Source organism: Cyprinodon tularosa, unplaced genomic scaffold (genome assembly GCF_016077235.1).
Source record: "Cyprinodon tularosa strain WSP-4 unplaced genomic scaffold, ASM1607723v1 ctg71, whole genome shotgun sequence".
NCBI classification, from domain to species: Eukaryota; Metazoa; Chordata; class Actinopteri; order Cyprinodontiformes; family Cyprinodontidae; genus Cyprinodon; species Cyprinodon tularosa.
Window position 1 is genome coordinate 299,723 of NW_024039463.1, and position 23,716 is coordinate 323,438.

The following is a 23,716-nucleotide window of genomic DNA, read 5'->3' on the forward strand; positions in this document are numbered from 1 at the left end:
ATATAGCATATGGCCATAAAACAAAATAATCTTTTTCTATTATTTAATTATCAAGGAATAGTTTTCTCTATTCAAATAAGCTTCTAAATAGTTTCACTTTATGAATGAACTACATGTTATTGACTTTGAGGACGTGGCGGTTCTCGGCCAATCCAATCAACAGTGCTCCCCTGAAGTGGACCAATCAGACGGCGACATCACACTCGCCTTCTCGAAGCCTGATTGGTCGAGCTCTCGCTTGTCCACAGGAAGTGCATGGGAGTGTTTCCTAGGGGCGGGCCTTAACCGTTAACGACGAACTCCCAGACAGGAAACCGGTGAGTTTTCCTACTAAATTATGGAATAAGATGAAATAAATTACTTTGAGTTAAATTGTGGAGTAACAATTTTGGAAAAAATGCTATGATTTATAATACAGATATTAATTGTTACGGGTTTAAGGATGGAAATAGCAAGACTGAGGGTAAAACAGGAGATGTTCTGTGTTAGCCAGACTGGATAAACACGCATTTGGTTGTAATTGTTGCTTGGATTGAAAATAACGGTCTGTTGTAATCCGCTATATTTTTAATAACAGAAGAAACTACCCATTGTGTGCGAATAAGGACGTTTTAAACATTGTGGTAACATTAATCTATGACTTTATAGCCGACCCAATGAAGAGAGTTCTAGGGGGGGAAAACGTTTTATTTTACGTTGTGATTTTGTTTTTCAGTACGTATTATTGCTTGTAAAAAAATACCTTAATAAACTTAAAACTTTAACTGTTGGCATAAGTTTTTGGAAATTCTAAGTGCCATTATTTAGCTGCATGAGGGTAGTTGTCTGAAGTGAAAAGTGGATGAATAGTAAATAAAATATTTGTTCCTCTAAATATTTTGTCCTTATTAGTCACAATACTGTTGTATGTTAGATAAATAGCTAAATTGGAAACACCAGAGCCAGTGGAAGAATTTAGTAATCTATCTTTCTTTCTTTATTTATTTATTTCTTTGTTTAATAATTTTTAGGTAGGTTTGATTTTTATAAACCATAAATGTGTTTCACATCAGTTCAGTTCTTCCTTTTCTTGAAGCAGATTCTGGCTGAGCTTTAAATTTGTTCTCAGTGAAAGTGGTCAGACATGGTAGCAGTCAGACCAACAGCACCTGTTTATTTAAATCACAATGTATTTTGTTTTTGTTTTTGTCTTGTTTCTACAGTACTGAGCCTGATTTGAATTAAGGTTTCCATCAAGTTATTTAACCACCAATAACACTCTCTTAACTTGTATTAATATATCTCAAAGAAATAACTAAATGAAGCCAAATTGTAAGAAGAATTTTTATTTTAGATTACAGATTTGTCTTTTTTATGTAAATAGAATTACAACAATTTCCCAATTTTAAATGCTGTACCTTAATATTGGCCTTGACTGTTTTTATGAACTTGGATTACAAACGTGGCAGATTCTTATATTTCTTTATTTAAAGTTTTAGGTTCTGCAATTGCAACAATTAAAATACAGAGCATTATAGAAGGTCCTTTTCTGGTTTTGTTGATACTCTGTCAAATTGTTAGATTTTACTGTAGAAACATTGAATACAAGCAAAAAGACTTGCGAAATAATTCTCAAGAAAGATTCCAGACAGTTTCTATCAGCATTGTAATGTTTACTTTATTTCAGAACAGAGAACAGAGATATTTATCCTACAAATAAGTTATTTTTCTTTTTTAAAATTGTGAACCATCACTTTCCATCATTCATAGACTATTTGATTTTAGAACTAGTTTTCCGGCGATTTATTAATGATTTTGCATATATGGACAGATTTGCAGAACCTAATTAGCTTTACCTTTGTTTTTGGTTTTACTTTGCACTTTTCTGTTTCCAGTGGCAATATTGTTTCCAAATGCTAATCTAACCCCCCTTCTGTGTTTATTTCGCTTAACTTTAACTTTTTTTTTTTTTCATTTTAATGCAAAGCCAGATCAGACCCTTCTCAACGATCTATATTTTCTTGATATAAAATATTATTTCCAATAATCTTTAAAGCTGCTTGCCTGACTTTTTTTAAGAAATCAATCATGCTCATTAGTTTGTCACCTCAACTCGATCAGTTGGCATAAGACAATTTTTCATTTGAGTTGCATATCTAATATTGCCTGCTATATCCTAGCACTAAACGTAGAAGATATGAGGACTGTATAAACTTAAAAAGATAAACAATATCTTTGGTATTTGGGTACAGTCTTGGTTATACTCTTGTCCTCTGAAGCGTTGGGTTAAAAGCAGAGATAAGTGCAGCGAGATTGTGTGCTATCTTCCAAAAGTACAATTTAAACCAAAATAAGAGTGATGCGCTGATGCTTTTATCAGACTGAACAATGACTGCAGCCTTTTTTTTCCTGTGACTTCTGCTTTATTATCTGTTGCAGAGAGCGTTTGAACAAACTCAGAATGGAGCTGCGACCGCTTCTGATGTGCTTCGCTCTCTGCGTTGTTTACGCCACCAGTAAACCCACAGAAAAAAAGGACCGTATCCACCACGATGACCCTCTGAGCAACAAAGAGCACGATGATGCCGAGAACTTTGACTATGACCACGAAGCCTTTTTGGGACAAGATGAGGCAAAGACCTTCGACCAGCTCACACCAGAAGAAAGCAAAGAGAGGCTTGGGTAAGAATCTTAGAACTATTTTATATACATTCAGTAAGTTTTAACAGTCATAAGTAACTATAGCAATTAAAGAAAATGCTTTTACGTATTTCCTTTAATGTTATGTTTGCTCTTTTCTTTGACTTCTTAAACTCTTCAAAGTATAATTGTGTTGTTAAAAACTTTTCTGCAGCATGTTGGTAGAACGCATAGATGAGGATAAAGATGGCTTTGTGACAGTGGAGGAGATGAAGAGGTGGATTAAGCATGCGCAGAAGAGGTGGATCTATGACGATGTGGATAGACAGTGGAAGAGCCACGACCTCAACGGGGATGGAATGGTGTCCTGGGAAGAGTACAAGAATGCCACATATGGATACGTTCTTGGTAATTAATGTCACAGTGTTTAAACATTTCCGATATTTTCTATGGAAACTGTTTTAGTGAAGCATTCCCTTTCCTAAACTTGGACAGTAGTTTAAAATAAAAAAAAATAAATGAAAATATGGGTCTTTCAAATTACAGATGATTCCGATCCTGAAGACGGCTTCAGCTACAGGCAGATGATGGCTCGTGATGAAAGGAGGTTCAAGATGGCCGACCTTGATAAAGACATGAAAGCCAACAAGGAGGAGTTCACAGCTTTTCTTCACCCTGAAGAATATGATCACATGAAAGACATTGTGGTGTTGGTGAGTCTCACTCTCATACAGGTTTAAACTGATGACATTTCTCCATGCTTACATCTCCTATTTTTTTCTGTAGGAAACAATGGAAGACATTGATAAGAATGGTGATGGTTTGATTGATTTGGATGAATACATAGGTGAGTTCTTAAAGCCTGTTTACACTTTGCCTCAGAAACATTTTTACAGATGACGGTTTATCCGGCTAGATAGTTTTGCCTCATTAAAAGCAGTAGGTAGGACTAGAGAAACAGAGGTGTCAACAGTATTTATGTTTTTCAACCAAAACAAAAGTGTTTATTTCAGCTTTTTACTTAAGTAAAAGTGTTAAATTACTAGTTTCTGAACTGCTTTAAAATAAAAGTTGAATTGATGTGTAGAAGAAGAGAATTCAATCAAGGACAGAAGGGAACAAATTAAATCTAGGCTATAATAATTACTGTTTTATATTAAGATGTTAAAAAAATTGGGACTCAAAATCCTACGTGTTTCACTCACATTTATGCTTATTAAAAATTTGAAATAATTAGCCCAGTTAAGTATAGATAGTCAAAACTTTTACTTAAGTAAGGTAAAAAAAAAAAAAAAAGTATTAGTACTTTTTTATGCATTAAATCTTTGTAGTATTTTGATTAACTGAGGGTTAAACAATTTGCACATCACAGTTCTGGGACTTTTATTTTGTAAAATGTTTTGGAAAACTTTTTTTTAATGAATTTTCCTTTCATATCATAATTATGCACAACTTTGCCTTGGTTAATGACATTATTCACAATGAAATATGTTGGAAGTTTAAATACTGTATTTGCCTTACTATCACCTCTAATATCCTTTGGTTTGTTGTCTCCTGTTCCAGGCGACATGTACAACCAGGATGGAGACAACACAGAGCCTGAGTGGGTGAAGACTGAGAAGGAGCAGTTCACTGAATTCAGAGACAAAAACAAAGATGGGAAGATGGACAAGGAGGAGACCAGAGACTGGATCCTACCCAGTGACTATGACCATGCCGAGGCCGAAGCGAAGCATCTCGTGTACGAGTCCGATGCAGATAAAGTATGTAACGCATAAGCTGGTCACAGTATAGAAATTAGTCAACTTTTTATTACGGTGGGAGCTAACTTTGACTCTTACCTCCTCCACAGGATGGCCGTCTGACAAAGGAAGAAATCGTCGACAAGTACGACCTGTTTGTTGGCAGCCAGGCCACCGACTTTGGGGAGGCTCTGACTCGACACGACGAGTTCTAACACCCAGCTCCCTCCACAGACAGACTGTGTGCTCATCTTGTGTTTTTTCACCACACTGATGACTCCTTCCACAGAGTGTAGAACAAGATGAGCTCACCTAATCCTGCGCCACGGACAATAATTTATTTAATTTCTCGAATGTGTCTCATCATCCATATAACAACATCCTACATCTGTAAGCTTTATCAATATGTTGATCTTCCTATTTGACTCTATTTGATTTTTCTCCCACACTTTGCCGTTTCTTTATAGCCTGTGCAAGAAATGGATCTTTTATTTTTGTTAGATTTGCAGTTTTTTTTGTTTTTGTTTCAAATGCACTGGGTTGTGTAATTTGGCCAAAACAGAGAACACTACTATCTATCTACTTGGATGTCTTTCAGTACATCAAGTTAAAAAAAAACATGTTTTCATAAGTGATATGGTTGCTTAGAACCAGAACAACATATTAGATTCTAATAATCACATGGACCATTTGGCTTCAGTGCAATAAAACGTTTTAGTGACACTTTGCAACTTTTTCTTTCTGCTCCATAATGTCACAAACTCTATGTTCTAAACATAGATTTGAGGCTTTTGCAAAAGATGAAGGATTCAAACTAAGTTTGAGGCACAGTTGGTTCTAGATTGGATCACCTCTGCCATCTTACCTCAGAACCTAAAGAACAACAGGATGTCCACCTGGCTGATCCAATCTAATGCTAGCCTTAAGAGACACTTGGTTGAATCATAAAAGCTGCTTCCCCTCTGTTCTTTTTTTCATAATCATTTATTGTGCGTGCATGTGATTGTGTGTACATATGTTACTTCTGTTCTGAAGACTGATTTTACTGTATTTTTTATGTTAGAGTATTATTTGGTTTAGCTCATATACTAACTCACTTGCGTGCCAAGCAAAATTCATTAAGCAGCTCTTAAAAATGACTGCTCCCTTAAAGTTTTCTCCTCTCACACATTTGTTATGTATCGTCACTATCAACATTTATAACCACTGGTGATAACTTCTAAGTCTGCCTAAGTTCTGTGATGTTCAGGTATTTGTTTTGTTTTTTACTGGCTCACTGCAGCAATGGGCCGTTGACTTGTGAATGAAGTCAGTGTCCTGCAAGCGGAGCACTCTAACAATCAGGTCAAGTTTTTTCGACTGAGAACAAAGTCTCAATAAAAAATATAAAATTAAGTTCACTGGTGTTTTATATGTCTTAAAAAAATTACTTTTTTTTTTCTTTTTTTAACCATGCCTGTTGAAAAAATAAAAATCTAGAAATAAATTGACTGTTCTATAGTATTCTGTAAAAAGCTTTTTCATGTTAGAAGATAATAGATTCAGATAACCCTTTTAATTCATATTAAACATTGAGTGTAATATTTTACCAATTAGTCTTACCGATTTACTGACATTACCAACTTTCATTATAACGAGTGAATATAAAAAAAACTTCAACCAAAAAAGGTTGAAAAAAGTCATAACACTATTATGTTCTACTTACTGTATGCAAATTGTCATTAACTGGTTTACCTTGAGCTAAAACATTCATAGCTTTGTTTTATTTATACCAAATGCAAGGAAAGTTTCACTGAATAAACATCGCTCTGAAATAGTAAGGCTTGTACATATATACAGTAGGTATAATCTGCTCAAACAGGGTTGGCCCCCATCCTGCCCCTCCCACAAAAAAATTTGGTTGCAGAACTCTTCATTGCATTGATTTAGAAATATTTTGCAAACATTCATTTAGAGTTTTTGTTCATATTGAGATCTTAGCTGCACAGCCATGATGCAAATCTGTTTCCACCACATCTCAAAGTTGTTCTGTTTAAAAGACTGTCTGGCTGGGGAGGTTATTGTGCAGGGAGCTCATTATCATCTTTTACAAACCCCTCTCTATTAGAAGAGGCCATTACTAGATGGATTAATGTGGCTATGATATGAAACGTTAACTGACTTCAGGATGGCTCAACTCAAATGCATATTTTTAAACCAAATTCTTACCCTGTTCTTAGACAAAGTAGCATTTTTCAAATCTGTTGTCAGACCATAGAGCCTGTTGGAAAATCTCAGACTCCTCGTCTTAGTTAACAGGAGTGGCGTCCTGCTGCTGTAGGCCATCTGGTGTCAAATAGAACGCACTGTGTGTTCAGAGCTGGTATTCTGTTCAGGTCTGGTTACTGTTGCCTTATGATCTCAAACCAGCCGGCTTAGTGTCCTCTAACCTTTGTCACCACCCGGGCAACCCCAACAGAGGACTGGCAACTGAATGGATCATAAACTTTTAAAATACTCAGGCCAACCCATCTGTTGATGCCATCAATCAGGCCAGATTTAGTCACTTAAATCCTCCTCCTTCCTCCCTTGAACCTCAGCCAGCCAGTTTTACCTCATCTAGAAGCCATATTATTGGCTGTTTTACAGTGTATCTTAACAAATTAACAATATGGGCTGTTATTCCGTTATACACATCTGGACACAATTGTTGGTTCCACTAATAACTTGACTCTGACAAAAGTAATAATAAATGAAAACAATCTATGAACATTAACACTTAAAAGATAGACATTGCTTTGTAGTCATGCCTTTACAGAATGATAAAAAAAAATAAAAAATTAACTAACAAAACAGGCCTGGACAGAAATGATGGTAACCAAGGAAAGGACTGAAAATAATGGGACCAAGGCTACAAATTAAATCAGGGTGGGTTAACTAATCGCAACACTAATTGTACATGTAAAGCTTCTCATAACTTCTCCATATTAAATATGTAAACATGACCTAAAGAAACAGCCAACATGGAGACAGATTATTAAATGACAACAAAAAACAAATTGTGTGTCTGTTTAGATAGCTGCTGTGAAAATGCATTAGAATTTCATTGGTTTTTGTAAAACATCTGTAGTATGTAGCGTCAGCATTGTGCGTACTCTCAGGTTCATTGTGTGTTGTTTAAAGTCTTTTCTTAGTGTACTGTGGCCTTGCATGTATGGATCCTTCACCATGCTTCAGCTGTACCAGTCCAGTGTTTTCAATCTTGCTTGATGTATTTTCAGGTCTTAGCCATCCAGATTCCTTTTACTTGCTCCATCTTCACTCTCGGCCTCTGTGATAAGATAAATGTAAGTCTTAATGAATGAGAATATCAAAGGGATATAACGTTAAGCAGTCGCTCTAATTGGCTTCTCACCTTCACTGTTTTTGTCCACGTCATCATCACCAAGAAAACCCTCCTCATCATCCTCTTCATGACTGTTAAGGGTATTTCCTGAGTTTGTTGAGGGTCTCCTCTCTGGCGATGGGCTTTCAGAGTTTACTACGACTCCTTCTGACTCTGATGCTTCAACATGACATGGGGAGGTGGACGGTTGGTCTACCTCAATATCCAGGGCTTGCTCTGTTCCCACTGGGGACTCAGGAGGAGTGTTAGTAGGGGAAGTATCTATATGCACCAAAGTAGCTTTTAAAGGATCATGCTCTAGAGTGAGAGGAGGTGTTCCTGTTTTTCTGAGGAGCAGAAGGGATGGTGATGGTAACTGTGAGGCTGTCTCCGCATTGGTTTCTGGTAATGGCTTGTTCGTTTCTGTGGAAGCCGTTTCGCTCCTAGATGGAGAAGATGGGCTTGGGACTGATTCTGCAAAGTTGTCGGAGGAGGTTGTTTGCAAATCTTGTTCATTTAAAGGAGGGGGCTTGATGTCGTCATTGGTAACTGGTTCCAAATCTGTGTGAGACTTCTCTTCAGAAGGGTCCGAGGTAACATCACATGGTAGGCTGGCATTTTCCTTAGCTTGCCTGTCAGCATCTACCTCATGCTTAGGGCTGAGGTTCTTCATCTCTGGGGGACATTCAGGTGAGCAGCAGGAAATTTTGCTTGGTGAAGTAAGACTATTGTTTAGTATCACTGGGCTTTGCACACTTTCGGTGGGAAGAGGGATGATGGTCTCTGTAAGAGAAGCTGGTCTGGGTGAAGAGGGCCCTGTGCTGACAGCAATGTCCTTAGTGGTGTTAATGACTGGTGTGTCTGGAAGGCTAAAGGAAGGATTGCAGGTTCCATATTCCTCATTTTGAAAGGAAAGTTCCTCCATGTTAGGCATAGCAGTATGATGATTTACCTAAGGATGAATTGCAAGAAGGAATGTCAGTTTCTGTTTAATTCCTTTCTGTCAGTGGGACTATTCATACCTGCTTCAGCTACCGATTGATTCATTTTCTGTTTTCTGATCAGAGTCTGCCATTAGAAAATGTTGTTTTCTGAGTCCAATAATCAATATCTATCAGCAAGAGTTGTTTCTTAAGCTCATAATCTCTTAAATTTCATAAAACTGTAAAGGTCCAAATGTAGACATGAAGAAAACACATGAGATGCAGGTTAAATAATCATGTTTCATGAAATACAATCAGTGAAACTTATTTATACACAATGTTTAAGGATTTTTTTGACTATTTATAGCCAAAATTCTCGAAAAATATTTAGAATATTAAGAGTAAAAAGTTGTTATTCAATGGTGTAAGAACAAAAAGGATGCAAGTGAAAGGTTTGACTGATGACTAGAAAGTAAAGTAAAGCAAAGCAAAGGAAAGGAAAGGAAAGGAAAGGATTTGCTTCAATACGAAACTTACCAGTTGGAACCAATGTAAACTCTGTGGGAGAACAGTACAACATATATTCAGGATGTATCGACACAGAAAAGCTGGCATTAACATAGCTGTCAACATAATGAAAATGGGGGCTTTCAGTTCTTAGAAAATCTGATGATTTTCTTATTGTTTAGACAATTTTCTTCTCTCTGATTATCAAGGTGCAATAACCTGCCCAGGTTTGCACTTTAAAAATTAAAATGTCTTGAGAGCTATACTGAAGAAAATGTATTTTTGTCTACACTCTGTATGTCCAAAATGACAATAACGTCTGTCTAAGTAAGAAAGTCTAAGTCTAAGGTTCTACTGGCTACATGTACACCTTCCACAGTGTTTCTTGGTCTACTTCAGTTCTTGTCTATTGCTTTTTCATAACAGTGAAGGCCTACAACACTCTATGGAAATCAGATTGAATGTCCCTTTTAATAAGCAGAGCATTTCTGTTCTACTGGAAGCTTACTTAGACTTAGACCACTTTATTAATCCTACCAGGGGCATTTCATTTGAGGAGTACACAAAATAAACATGTAATAACATAAAAAATAAGATAATTAAAAAATTTAATCAGAGATCAGTTTTGAGAGATCAGCCTTTTACAGGATGCTGCTGCTTCAGTCTGAAATATAGATGCCTTAAGGATTTTAGCCTCCAATGCATGTTAACTTAGATTCAGAAGCAAGTAAATCTTACATTACCTTCATTAAAATAAAGTATTCCTTATTCCTACAGCTATTCTGTTACAGAGTCAGTTCAATTTAATAAAATAAACTGTACTTATCTCAAGGTGGAATTGAATGTAATAACTCCAGCAAAAGAAAAATAAAATCATCTCACCACATTGGGGTGTTTGCACTGGGCCACACAGCCTCTCTCCAGTGGGTCTTTCATTCCTTTATATTTCCTCTTCAGCCACTTCAACAAAGACAAGATACATCCCAGGGCTCCCATGAACAGCATGCTGAGGAAAAGTGCTTTGCCCACAGTGCAGCCTGTCAGGCGTTCATTTCTCGGAGGACTGTGAGGGACTACAGTGTAAAAAGAGAAAAAGCTGTACTTTTTTTTTTTTATCTCATGCCACTCAAGAGTGGTGTTAGTGTTGCTTCATTGTAGGAGCTTACTTGATTGTCCTTCAGGTAACACTTCCACCGTGACAGTAGCATAAGCAGCATCGCCAGATTCCTGGTCTACAGCTGTAATCTACAACAGTGTTTTAAATTTGTAAAACATGAATGTTGTCTTTGTGTTGGTGAGATTTAAACTGAGCTGAACAAAACAACAGACGGAAATTATATTTAAGTCCTACCTCCAGGATGTGCTTCTGCTTTTGCTTGAGATGACTGGTCCTTGCTATTATGAGTCCTCCACGTGTGACTTGATAGATGTCGGTGTGGTTGGATGTTGCAGCAAACATAAAGTGGATCATTGGATTAAAAGCCTGTGAGGAGAAAAGCCCATCAGTCATCAAAATAAGAGAACAAAACTTTAATAGAGCATTTTAAATAAAGTTCACACAGTTTATAGAGTTTTGCAAAAATATTAACAACTCTAATCATTTTCATTCTCTAATCATTTTGTGGTTAACCATAGAATAGTAAAGTGAAGTAATTATCATCTATTAATCAAGGTTCTAAAAGGCTTTTATACTTTATGAGTTCAGCCTGATTTCATATTTTGCAGATTTAGCTTTTGTGGTATTCTCAAACAGATTTGCAATTCTAGACATGAATCTTCTTAACCAATTCTGCTTTTGAAAACATTTAAATCAAGGCTGTTCTAATGTGTAATTGTTTTTGATTTGGCTCTTTTTCCTGCCTGAAGGCGAACCTTTTCTCCAGACTCAAGTCTTTTGCAGCTTTAATTTGCATAAATTCTAGCTTCCTTAAACCTGTAGAAAAAAGGCATCCCCACCTCATGATGCTGCCGTCATCATTTTTTCACTGGAATTAGTTTTCACATGTTTTGATTAAACAAGAACATGTATTTTTTTTTCTTATTTGTTTGTTTACTTTTTCCCCTAAATGACTGATCAGCCATCCACTAATAATCAGTCTGACTATTGGTTGCTGGCTAATGATCCTTTCATTGGGTTCTGTTACATTAGCTGAAGTTCGTTGCAGCATCTCCAACATCTTTAGGGGGCCTGTCACTGTTTCTCTGATCAATGATGTCCTTGTTTGACTTTACAGATTTTTAAAGTTTTTGATATTGTTTTAGAATTGATCTCTCCTTGAAACCTTTGAAGAAGTTTATCCCTGTCCTGTGTGCTGTGTTCTCGGTGCTTTATATTACAGTTTTTATATTATATTCTAGTTTTCTTTTCTTTAATCGTTGGCCCGTATTTATGCTAAGATCTAATCAGACATAATTATATTGTATTTAAAAACTTTTGAAGACAGTTTTGGTTGCTCTGGAGTTTATATAAAGATAAAAGAGTTAAAGGGTTGTATTTGTATGAAGGATATGAACTGATTTAGAACTATCAGTCATTTAAATCCTCCTGCTTTGGTCTATCAAAAAGTATTCTGATGAGGTAGAAAGAGTCTTTTTATTGTAACAAATGGTTCAAGGGAAATGAGTACTTCCTATGCATTCTGTGCATACTTAAAATCCTTACATGATCAAAATCTGGATCCAGGACTTTTAAAATCAGAGCTCTGCTTCCGTATGTATTGACCAGAGAGGCTGCATTCTTTCCAGCTGTTACGAAGCCGTGATATTCAGGCAGCTCAAACTCTGGATGAAACCAGTTCTCTGCCAGAACCCGGACCAACACTGTCGCAACTGAGTACTTCCTGGGGTCGTCGTTCTGGTATGCCTGGACACAAATGGAAAGCCATGGTAGAGTGATGTAGCATCGGGAGATTCTTTAAAAAACTGCCCAGTCTTACCATGACCTGAAGTCGCAGCACTGGAGTTACGAGTCTGTCTTTCACACCCTTGGTCAGTCTTAACTCACCATTCTCTCTGTTGATACTGAAATGCCCCTCTTCATCTTCTAACATGAGCCCAAACAGAGTTACTTTTATGCAACAATTACAGTACATGTCTCATGATGTGATATTTTGTGTGCTGTACCTGAGATAATGGCATAGCTGATGGAAGAACTGAGGGCTCTGTCTCCATCCACTGCATGAATTGGACCCGGAGAAAAGTCCAGCAGAATGTCCTGTAAATGTTACACATGTGTTGCTGATAGAATCAGATATATCTGACATCTATCACTTGGTGAGAAAGGGACAGAGTTAAGTGGTCACATGTTTAAACGTGTGAGAGAAAAAATTACAAAAGGCGTGATATATTTTAAGGTGGGTAAAGAAGCAAACCTCCTCTCCCTCAGTGACATTGACCATGTAGACGGGGCTGGTACAAATTCGACTGTTCTCGTCATGGAACAGCAGGACACAGGGTTGAAACTGTGGGTACTGGTCATCTCCATCTTGGACCGTAATGCTGACGTTAGTGCTAATGTTGTAGTGCTCAGCAGTGTTCATTTCCTGACATGTGAACAAGCAAAGTGAACAAGCAAAGGCCTTCACTGTTATGAAAAAGCAATAGACAAGAACTGAAGTAGACCAAGAAACACTGTGGAAGGTGTACATGTAGCCAGTAGAACCTTAGACTTAGACTTTCTTACTTAGACAGACGTTATTGTCATTTTGGACATACAGAGTGTAGACAAAAATACATTTTCTTCAGTATAGCTCTCAAGACATTTTAATTTTTAAAGTGCAACAGCAGGACACAGGGTTGAAACTGTGGGTACTGGTCATCTCCATCTTGGACCGTAATGCTGACGTTAGTGCTGATGTTGTAGTGCTCAGCAGTGTTCATTTCCTGACATGTGAACAAGCAAAGTGTCACCAGCAAAGTCATGCATTATTTGATGTCATGACTCTGCATTTTTTGGTTCTGTTTAAGTTTTCTTATTTAAGTTTTCAGTTATATATTGATTCATGTATTTCGGTGTTTTCTATTTTATTCTTTCATTTCCATTTTGTGTTATTCTAGTCATTTTGATTGTTTTTGAGTTCTTAGGTATTGCCTTCTCTTGCCCTCTTGTGTCAGTCTCTTTTTCCCTAACTCCCTTCTAGACTCCTTTGTCCACACCTGCTCCCAATCTGCTGATTAGCCTGGTCTTTGTTCAGTCTCTCATTTATTCACCTCATGTTCAGTCACTGTTTGCTGGTTCCTTGTTGTTGTTAGTGGCTTTATCGTCTCTGGCTCCCCACATGAGTTTTCCCTGATGTTTTCTGGTTTTTGGTTCTTTGTATTTTTGGATGTCTGCCTCAGTTTTTCATTAAACCAACAAGAACTTATCTCTGCTTCACTCATCTCTGCATTGGGGTCCTCAAGCAACCTCACCCCCCTAGTTGACATTTGAAAGTTACATGATACTAAGGTAAAGTACATTTAATCAAAAACTTACATTTATCATGAATTTTCTAAAATCCACACAAGCTGTACATGAAAACAAACAATACAGACACACATAAAGTTGGTTTAAAAAATAAAGAGATTTATGCTTAGTTGATTTTTTTGTTTTTCAGCTTTTGTGTAGCAACCCTTTGCAACATCCCTATACTATTGAAAAGCCCGATTAATTGACCCTTAAATGGGGCCACATCAATTAGAAAAATACTTTAGTGGGTTTAGCAGTTAATTATAACAAACTTGCAATATCCTTTCTGCCAATGCCAAACAGCTTTTGGTAGAGGGAGTGTGATCTGTTTTCCTTTTGGTTTTTTTGGCACCTCCCTCACAAGAAGAAAAACAAATTTTCTTATCTCTGTAGACAATCTCAGTGCAGAGACATGCCTAGATAAGATTTTGCAAGCAGTTCTGATACCATATCTCCACTATTAGAGACAGAACTCTGTCCTATAGGATGCCACTGCTTGCTAACAAAGAGCAGGGTTTATCAGAGATGGATTATTTGCATGAACACTTTGTAGGATTATAAAAAAAAAAAAAAAAAAAAAAGGTAATAGCCTTGTTACGAACAGATGCATGGATAGTGACGGTGAGTTGAGATTGGGTCTCATAGTCCAAAGGTTTGGAAAGGATCACTTCACCGCTGTTTGGCAGATCAATCCTGAAGTACTTGGCGTCAGGCTGCGACACAGAAACATGATCAACCAATGACTGCTTTCTCATTTATATACTAATTTCAGGAGTTTAAATGTCAAACTTACAGATGTCTGGTCAATTGAATAAATGATTTTATCATTATCAGCGTCCAAAGCTTGGACGGTAAAAGCCACAGTATTCACTGGAGTCAGCTGAATAAAACATAGAGATATTCAGAAAAAGATTCATAAACTTAGAGGTACACTTGAATATGAGGTTGAATTTGTACCAGTGCATTTGTTAAAATGTCTTACCTCACTCAAAGTAATTGACCGGGCACTTTCTTCTGAAAACATGGGTAAATTATCATTCTCATTGAGAATCTCCACCGTGATTTTGTAAAAAGTCTGCAACAAAACAAAACAAGTGCATTTTTATGATTTCCTCTGGATTGACGTAAAGAGAAACAAAGGATGGGAAAGAAGTTTGAAATGTACCTGAGACATGTCTCGCTCGTAACATGATAGCTCTGCCATTAAGATTGGACCAAGTTTCTGGAGGAGAGGATAAACATATAAACGTTTATAAAGGAGTTTGAAATCCTTGTGTATAATGAAATTTAACATAAACCACTCTCTAACAAAGAGTCAAATATCCCTCCTGCAAGTTACAAGTTGTAAGACCTCCCACTAGGACATATTTGAACAACTTTTTGGAACTGATTGGGTAAATATTGCCAAAACTGAGGGCATTATTTCTAATTCCTTACCAAAAGACTGATTTCAGGTGTTGAATCAAACAATGCTTCAGCACACCTATTGCTTGAATTTGTGCATGCTTACCAAACCCTGCTTTTCTACCTTCTATTACCTCTTCTACAAAATTATTTGTTCCATTTAAGGTTGTACAGAATTTACTTCAAATTGATTGCAGAAAAATGACCTTAACATTAAGGCGTAGGACTTTTAAAATTTGCTGCACACCATTTTCACATTTGAAAACTGTGTATTTTAGGCCTAAAAAATGTCAGCTTTCTTTTACCATGAAGGATCTTGTGCAAAGCAGTTTAACATATAAACATGCTTTTTTACAACATACCACATCTACCATTCTGCTTCAAATATATATTGCTTGAAAACTTTCCCTTATTAACAAACTGTGTTAAGCTGACCAACATGCAAGGGTAGAAGGGTAGAAGTCATAATAAAAAAATTGAAAAGAGAAGGGGACCTTATTATTGCATTTTATTTTGACTTTATTGCCCAACTTTTTATCTGCTTTTGTTGACGATCTGTATTCACATTTTAAAGAGACTAAACCCAGCAGTTCATGTCTATTTCTAATGAAAAGGTCATTCTGTACTTGCTTTCAGCGTTGCTCTTGAAAACAGTTCAGCAACTCAAATCAGCCTCTTTTTAAAGGACAAACCTTCTTATTCAGCTGTTTGGTTCAATATAATTCTTTATAAGTTTTGCAAGTTTGAGATCCATTTTTAATTTTGATAAATGTCTTTTAAATATATTTACAATCGGGATACTTTACATTTGCTGTAAATCCAGCTTTCAGTAAGATGCTTTAAGATGTAGAGAGACATTTCTACATTGCATCTGAACAACTAAACATAAAAGAAAGCAAAATGTCTCTAGTGTAGATGGTGACCATGCAAACCTTGTAGGCTCACACTGATAGTTTGTGGGCCACAACTTTTATTTATCCTGTATTTTTTCAATAAAGTGAGAGACGCAGAGGCTGAGGCTCCGAGAGAGAGACAGCTAATCTGGTCGACCTTCAGCTTTGACCACTTGAAGGCAGCTGGCTGGGAACAAACTGACAAGATGAAGTGTGAGATCTGAGGACAGGGTTGGAGGTTTTTTTTTTCTTTATCAGTTTAATAGAGTTGATAAAACTCCTTCACTGTGATGCCAGACTATCACTAAGGTCACTTTTTAGATTGTAGTAATGAGACATGTTTTTTCTTTCACTGTGTATTGCTAAAGGAAACACATCCTCATTACCTCTCGGTCAAGGATCTTTTCCTCTGACGTGTTCAGCCGGATGTTTCTTCCGTCTAAGTAGAACCAGTGAGCATCCTTCCCAGACAGACTCCACCAAACTCCTTCCATGCCGGTTTCCATCACAAATGCAGCGACAATATCTCCAGAGGGACTGTTTTCTTTAATTTTTACAAATACATTCCGACCCTCTAAACATTCAGACCAGCCAGACATGCCTGAGAAAAAAAGATACAGAAGCATGATGTCAGGAGAGGCAATCTCTTGACACCTTTGAGGAAATCTTTGCAAGTTGCAAAGTGGATTTATACCTGCAACTGCGCGCAGACATAAAAGGACCAGCAATGCTTTCAACAGAGTTGAATGAATGGTCACTGAGAGGGCCATTCCTCAGAAACCAGTTCTTGTTCAGTAAAAGGAAAGGAAACTGCAAACACAAATGTTATCTTTTGTCAGAAGACTTTTCTTAATGCACTCCTGCACATATATTTTTAAGAATCATCTCCAGATTGTGAGACGAAAAGAACATAAATAAAGACATCTTTGTTGTATAATACTCAAATCCATCAAAGTGGGCTTTGCTATTTATTTCATTTTGACCTTTCAGCTTTTCTTATCTCCATTTTCATTCATACGCACTAATCACAATATCTGCTGAAAATTATTGAAGATTCTAAGGTTTGCATTTAATCATTTTTTAATACTAAAATCTTAATGCTTCTCCCAGGTTCCCAGTGTCTTTTGTAAATGTACCTCTTTGATTCCATTTTATTTGAGTAAACTGTATCTAAATAATCTGCAATAACATCCAGATCAAAACACACCATTAAGCAGAGTGAGACGGATGTCAAGGTACTTGCCATTACATGCCCAACTTATTGGATACCCTCCATCTACACTGTTAAAGGGACTCAAGCTGACTGACCTGCTCTTGTCAAATCCCTTGCAGCTCTCCTGTCAGCCTCCATCTTCTTCTAATTTGCGATGAACACAACATCTTTGATTCCTGAAATGCCAGATATCCGGTAAATACCAAAAATAGAGATAAAAAGATGCTTTCGGGAATAAACTATGGTCCGTCGTAGATCAGACCGCCTGTCTCAAACACACAAGCTAAGCCCCCACTCCCCTCCCTGTTACAAATGAAAGAGCAGACAACAGCTTATGCTGTGTGTCCTGGGATAAACGCCAGCTCAGAGGCTGAAAACTGAAGGTGGGGCTTTATCTGGTCAAGACTCCGATCAGATTAGAGGTGGCAAGAACCTAACTGTAGGTTCAAAGACCAAGTCAGGGGTTCCTTTAGGAGATCTGACCGTCACTTGACCTCCTAGAGGAAAGAAACACATCCAGCACTAACGTGCCATTGTTTCATTTGGTTTCGTTGAGCAGCATTCCCCATACCATTAATGCATATTTCAGAGTACTGTTCAAGTCACAGCTTGTTATAAGGGTCCAAGCAAGTACTTTACACAGCATTTGCCTGCTGGATTTATTCAATTAGCACTGTGTGACAAACTAATGGAGCCTGACATGGGATTAGCTATCAAATGGCGGCTGTTTACCTTGTGAAGATCAACCTGCACCCGTTAACACTCTTGTCACAGCATGCAGAGGCATGAAAAACACAAAGACACAGAGGCTGCAGTTAATCTACTTTTTTTCTATAGGGTTATATTTTGCTTGATGCATGTCTAAGTAATCCTTATGAATTTTCTTGTGTGAGCAGCAGCTGCTCCCTGTCTGGGAAATACAAGTGACCATCAGTGTTTTATGTAGAACAGTGATTACCAATCTAATCCTGGAGGAGACACACTCACTTTCTACGATCTGCGAGCTGTTTTGGAAGCTAAAAGTTGAGAATAAGTGTTTCTTTTACACTATATTGCCAAAAGTATTTGCTCACCTGCCTTGACTCACATATGAGCTTAAGTGACATCCCGTTCCTAATCCATAGGGTTCAATATGACGTCGGTCCACCCTTTGCAGCTAGAACACCTTCAACTCTTCTGGGAAGGCTGTCCACAAGGTTTAGGAGTGTGTTTATGGGAATTTTTGACCATTCTTCCAGAAGCGCATTTGTGAGGTCGCACACTGATGTTGGACGAGAAGGCCTGGCTCTCAGTCTCCGCTCTAATTCATCCCAAAGGTGTTCTATCGGGTTGAGGTCAGGACTCTGTGCAGGCCAGTCAAGTTCATCCACACCAGACTCTGTCATCCATGTCTTTATGGACCTTGCTTTGTGCACTGGTGCACAGTCATGTTGGAAGAGGAAGGGGCCAGCTCCAAACTGTTCCCACAAAGTTGGGAGCATGGAATTGTCCAAAATGTCTTGGTATGCTGAAGCATTCAGAGTTCCTTTCACTGGAACTAAGGGGCCAAGCCCAGCTCCTGAAAAACAACCCCACACCATAATCCCCCCTCCACCAAACTTTACACTTGGCACAATGCAGTCAGACAAGTACCGTTCTCCTGGCAACCGCCAAACCCAGACCCGTCCATCAGATTGCCAGATGGAGAAGCGCGATTCGTCACTCCAGAGAACGCGTCTCCACTGCTCTAGAGTCCAGTGGCGGCGTGCTTTACACCACCGCATCCGACGCTTTGCATTGCACTTGGTGATGTATGGCTTGGATGCAGCTGCTCGACCATGGAAACCCATTCCATGAAGCTCTCTGCGCACTGTTCTTGAGCTAATCTGAAGGCCACATGAAGTTTGGAGGTCTGTAGTGATTGACTCTGCAGAAAGTTGGCGACCTCTTCGCACTATGCGCGTCAGCATCCGCTGACCCCGCTCCGTCAGTTTACGTGGCCTACCACTTCGTGGCTGAGTTGCTGTCGTTCCCAAACACTTCCATTTTCTTATAATACAGCTGACAGTTGACTGTGGAATATTTAGGAGCGAGGAAATTTCACGACTGGATTTGTTGCACAGGTGGCATCCTATCACAGTTCCACGCTGGAATTCACTGAGCTCCTGAGAGCGACCCATTCTTTCACAAATGTTTGTAAAAACAGTCTGCATGCCTAGGTGCTTGAATTTATACACCTGTGGCCATGGAAGTGATTGGAACACCTGATTCCAATAATTTGGATGGGTGAGCAAATACTTTTGGCAATATAGTGTATAAGCAAATCTGGACATTGACAGTATATTCTTCTTCTTCTTTTTTTTTTTTTTTTTTGGAAATATTTAAATATTTTTTGGGCTGTAAGAGATCTCAGATTTTATTCAGCCTTACTAAAAATGAGCCTTATAAGCAAGAAGTGATAAGAAAAAGCACCAAAGGAGAGCTCCTGTTTAATATTAAATTAATAACTCTTAGGGGCAATGTCAATTGTTATTTTTGAAAGTAAAAATAGCATGATATAGAACCTTTAAAATTACCAAAGAGGAGGAAATGTTGAACACTGACCTGTTTGTGTTGTTGTTTTGATACTGGGTATCTAAAGTGGTTGGTTGTTTCATCATATGACTGAAAAGAAATGTTAATATACTATAGCTGGACGTGACCACTGGATGTCAGCAGAGTTGTTGCCAGAAGATAAGACAAATGATTGACCCCTTGAACCTATTCCCATTCTGCCACATTAAAACACAAATCTAACTCATCTAATTTGACAAACATTAAAGTGATTAGCAATACTGGAATACTATATATATATATGTTTGTGTGTGCTTATCAAACGTATTTACAAATCCAGCTGTTCTGTGAAGATGTCAGAGGACTGCTGGAAAATGTCAATGAAAAAGACGACAACATGATGACCAAGAACGCGCCTGACCAAAAGAAAAATATTATTGGAAGAGAGCCAGAAGTTCCATTTACAAGTTGCCACAAGGCATTTGGGGGAAACCACAAACGTGTAAAGGATGTGACCTTCTGACTTGAGGTTTTAGTGTAAAATGCTATTTTATGTGTAAAACTCAAAGTTATTCTACTTCTGTGTGAAAAACCAGCGACTTCAATTTCATCATTATTTTTTATAGGAATGAAAATGGGAGAATAGTTACTGGTATTCGCGTTTAACCCCATTTTATTTTCATCCTAATTAAAAACCATTGCCATCTGTTTGGTTTTTAGTCACCCATATCAGTGCCAAGCATTAGGAGCATGTTTTACAGTCTACAGTCACCTCGCTTGCTGCAATGTCTCTTGTGCTCTCCTCTTAATCTAAGTTCTTAATCAGCCCCCATGGCCTGAAAGCATTAAGATCTTCAAAGGATGTATGAGTAAAAACATAGATCATCTAGAGCCTTTGGGGGATGGGGGTTAAATTGTGTTATTACAGACAAAGAGGCATGAGTCAGAGTCACAGGTGAGGTTTTGTTTGGTATGTGGAATGAGAGTGAGAAGACCTTAGATCGCATTTAATCACCCTGCATGGATCTCCTGCAGTGGATGATGTGGGACAAGAGTCTGACAACAGAACGATGACAGAACCTTCAGGCTGATGAATCCTAAAGTATAGACATCTGGATGTTTTTTTAAGTACTATCCTCACACAATGCTAAATCAAGAAATGTGGGTAGATAATAAACATTTTTGGTGCTGAAAGTCTTAGATTTATCTGTTATGATCCTCGAATTTTAACTTAACTGACTTTTTGGAGATCTGTGGGAATTCTTGTGGAGACAGAAGAGAGTGGTTTTATGGCACAGTGAGATGAACTCAGGGACTTTTTCCAAAAGTAACCAAGGCTGTATTTATCCCCGCCCTCTGTCTTTTCTCTCCATGTGTACATATTAGCCAAAGCTTCAGCATAACTCCCCCTCCAGGGTCCACACCAGGTTTTAGCTGACTTCCAGAACAAGAGCATAGTGAAGACTGGAGTTGTTTGGGTTTTTTTGTTTGTTTGATTTTTTTCTAGCAAAAATAAAAAAGGGGGAAACAAAGAAAAAAAAAAGAGGAGAAAATAAATGTAGCCTGCAAATATATATGTTCGTTTCAGAAAAGGCACAGAGAGAAAAGCATTTGGTGACCTCCCACAGACTGAGCACCTGAACTTTTAACCTGATGCCTGCATTCCCATCCTCTTCCTAGGTTGCATTTGAACATACCGGTATGCACAAAAAAAGTTGTTAATGTGTTTCAGTTTACTGCAAATAGTAAAGCAGAGGCCCCTTGGGGGGATTAAGAAAGAGAGTGAGACTTCAGAGCAGTGACGTCCTGCCTGTATCCAGATGTTTCATGTTTTCGCCTCTCGCGCTCTCTGGAGAGATCACTGAGAAGCGCTGGGAAGGGCTTATATGACCCTAATGCATCAGATCGGATAAAAAGGACAATGAGCAACAGAACCGTCGCATAAAGTGTTCGGATTGTGCTCCATGTTGTTGTGAAAAATGGAAAGCAGCAAACCGAGGACGGTGCTGCTGCTGCTGCTCCACTTCCTGTGGTTTTCTGCGATGTCTTTGCACGGACAGTCTGCGCCCAGTCTGGAGAATGGTGAGAAATGGTGAACCACCGCCAAATCTATGCCAATGTACACTTTAAAGATGCTTCAAACGTTGACATTTAAATAATTTAAAAGCAGTAAAAGCGAAACTAAAATTATTTCTGCAAAGATATAGGAAGTTTTAATTATATAGTGCATATTAATGTACAACGTAATTATGAAAAGTTAAGATTGGTCATGGTTTGGGTTCTGTTCAAGTTTTATCTCTGAGTTTTCATTGGTCTTATTTCAATTCTTGTGTTCTTGTTATTATTTTTGATTGTATTTTAGTTCTTAGATATTTCTTTTTTGCCGTTTTGTGTCAGTCTCCTTTTCCCTAGCTCCCTTCTCGCCTCCTCTGTTCACACCTGCCCCCAATCTGCTAATTAGCCTGGTCTTTGTTTCTCTCTACCGTTTATTCTCCTCCTGTTCAGTCACTCTTTGCTGGTTTGTCGTCATTTCTTTGCCCCCTTGTTGTGAGTATTCCTGGGCTTCAGTTTTTTAGTGGATTTATGTTTTTGGATTTTTGCTTCTGTTACCCTTTTTTGGTATTAAACCTTCCAGTAACCACCTCAAGCTTTTGTGTCTGCATTATGGTCCTGTCAAACCTCCAAACCCAACTTGACAAAGATAAACTATATGCATGCTTTAAAATAAATCTTAAGAAAATAAGAGATTATATGCGATGTATTTTTTTTCAAAAAAAATTATTATTACCAAAAGTTGTTCAGGTATGGGGTGCAGAATGTAAACACATTTCTGTAATTTAACACACTGTCTTCACATTTAGTGCTTTTTTTCCTAACATTTAGTGGCAAATTAAAAATCCTCAATTTTCAATGTGCTGTATTTGTATTTAAATTGTACAACTAAGTCTTAAATCTAAATTGAAAGTTAAATCTAAAATATATCTTAAATATGTAAATATTCAAATTGTTATATTTGTTCTTGTTTAAATATATGTTCAAATTGACTGTTAAATCCTAATGTGATTACATATCTACATCTATATTTATATCTTACATATCTAAATCAAAGTCATACAACTAAGTCTTAAATTCAAAAACGAAAGATAAAGCTAAAATATATCTTAAATAAATAAATCTTCAATGTAAATGTGATTTGATTGGACATATTTTACTTATATATATATATATATATATATCCCTCCAATGTGCTGGATGCCTGGTTATTTAGCATGTCTTCCCAAAATGTCAGTCTTAGATTTAAGATAAATATTTGGATTGAAGATTTAGATATGATTTAAGATTGAGATTTACTGCATTTTTGCACCACATATATTTGTTTTTTGCACTGCTCTGAACTTCCACATCAATGCTTTTTTGCACCATGTTTTTCTCCCACGCTTATATTTGATCACTGCTGTACTTTATGAATGGAAATGTTCCTCTTTACTGATAAGCTGTTACTCATTCACTGTCTAAAATCTGCATAAACAAAATTTCGTTTTGTGTAGCTAGACTCTGTTTATACAAAATCACAAAGTTTATGTAAGTCTAAGAGATATAGATTTAATATTTACATATAGAATAACATTTAGAAATTAGATTTAGGTTGTAGAGTTAGATTTATCATATTAAAATGTAATATTTAGATTTACCCAACATTTTAGAATAATGTCCACTTCTACAGGTGCACTGTTACGCACTTTGGCAGTGCAGCTTTAATGGCTGCTCGAAGCATGCCTCCCCTGCTGTTTTACATGAATAAACACTTCTAGCTGATATAGCATTACCCAGGGGCGGATCTAGGAAATTTTGGGCTCTAGGCAAAGACAGGCCGGGGACCCTCTGAACCGAGAAGACAACACATAAAACAAAACGCTTTTTTTTAAATAAAAGTACTGGGGGGGTCTGAAGAGTCACTAAATATAGGGACAAGTGTTAAGTTGGCAATACTGCTCTTTGCATCATTTGTTTTCAAATGGTTTGCTGCTGATGGCATTTTAGCTAAAGGATTTTAGCTAAAGCTAAAGGATTA

At 37.5% G+C, this 23,716-nt stretch overlaps 3 protein-coding genes across 3 annotated transcripts in view; 2 read left to right on the top strand and 1 right to left on the bottom strand.

The window, feature by feature from the left end:
• Positions 1–50: 50 nt before the first annotated feature.
• calub (calumenin b) lies at positions 51–5,756 on the top strand. The gene is made up of 7 exons (XM_038268804.1): positions 51–317; positions 2,419–2,661; positions 2,834–3,027; positions 3,166–3,332; positions 3,406–3,466; positions 4,183–4,382; positions 4,472–5,756. The coding sequence occupies exons 2-7, from the start codon at positions 2,441–2,443 to the stop codon at positions 4,574–4,576; spliced, it is 948 nt and encodes a 315-aa protein (XP_038124732.1). The 5' UTR covers positions 51–317; positions 2,419–2,440; the 3' UTR covers positions 4,577–5,756.
• Positions 5,057–17,485, bottom strand: LOC119772403 (cadherin-related family member 5). Its single transcript, XM_038268808.1, has 17 exons — positions 17,208–17,485; positions 16,594–16,709; positions 16,286–16,500; positions 14,768–14,824; positions 14,585–14,677; positions 14,396–14,482; positions 14,205–14,315; positions 12,527–12,697; positions 12,279–12,369; positions 12,092–12,198; positions 11,818–12,018; positions 10,507–10,638; positions 10,322–10,400; positions 10,038–10,228; positions 9,186–9,206; positions 7,756–8,677; positions 5,057–7,671 (listed from the first exon to the last, which is right to left on the bottom strand). Exons 2-17 carry the CDS (start codon positions 16,667–16,669, stop codon positions 7,625–7,627), a joined length of 2,601 nt encoding a protein of 866 aa, XP_038124736.1. The 5' UTR covers positions 16,670–16,709; positions 17,208–17,485; the 3' UTR covers positions 5,057–7,624.
• Positions 17,486–21,397: 3,912 nt separating this feature from the next.
• LOC119772454 (kielin cysteine rich BMP regulator) overlaps positions 21,398–23,716 on the top strand; it is a 34,034-nt gene continuing 31,715 nt past the window's right edge. Inside the window, exon 1 of the mRNA XM_038268885.1 lies at positions 21,398–21,726. Coding sequence (XP_038124813.1) covers positions 21,624–21,726 — 103 coding nt within the window. The 5' untranslated portion in view covers positions 21,398–21,623. The remainder of the gene's footprint in view (positions 21,727–23,716) is intronic.

Excerpts from the sequence above, each read along its gene's own strand:
- calub (XM_038268804.1), top strand. The coding sequence starts at position 2,441 with ATGGAGCTGCGACCGCTTCTGATGTGCTTCGCTCTCTGCGTTGTTTAC. Across the intron at positions 2,662-2,833 it reads GAAAGCAAAGAGAGGCTTGG|CATGTTGGTAGAACGCATAG; the intron begins GTAAGAATCTTA and ends ACTTTTCTGCAG. Across the intron at positions 3,333-3,405 it reads TGAAAGACATTGTGGTGTTG|GAAACAATGGAAGACATTGA; the intron begins GTGAGTCTCACT and ends TTTTTTCTGTAG.
- LOC119772403 (XM_038268808.1), bottom strand. The coding sequence starts at position 16,669 with ATGGCCCTCTCAGTGACCATTCATTCAACTCTGTTGAAAGCATTGCTG. Across the intron at positions 14,483-14,584 it reads GGTCAATTACTTTGAGTGAG|CTGACTCCAGTGAATACTGT; the intron begins GTAAGACATTTT and ends TGTTTTATTCAG. Across the intron at positions 12,370-12,526 it reads ATGTCACTGAGGGAGAGGAG|GACATTCTGCTGGACTTTTC; the intron begins GTTTGCTTCTTT and ends TAACATTTACAG.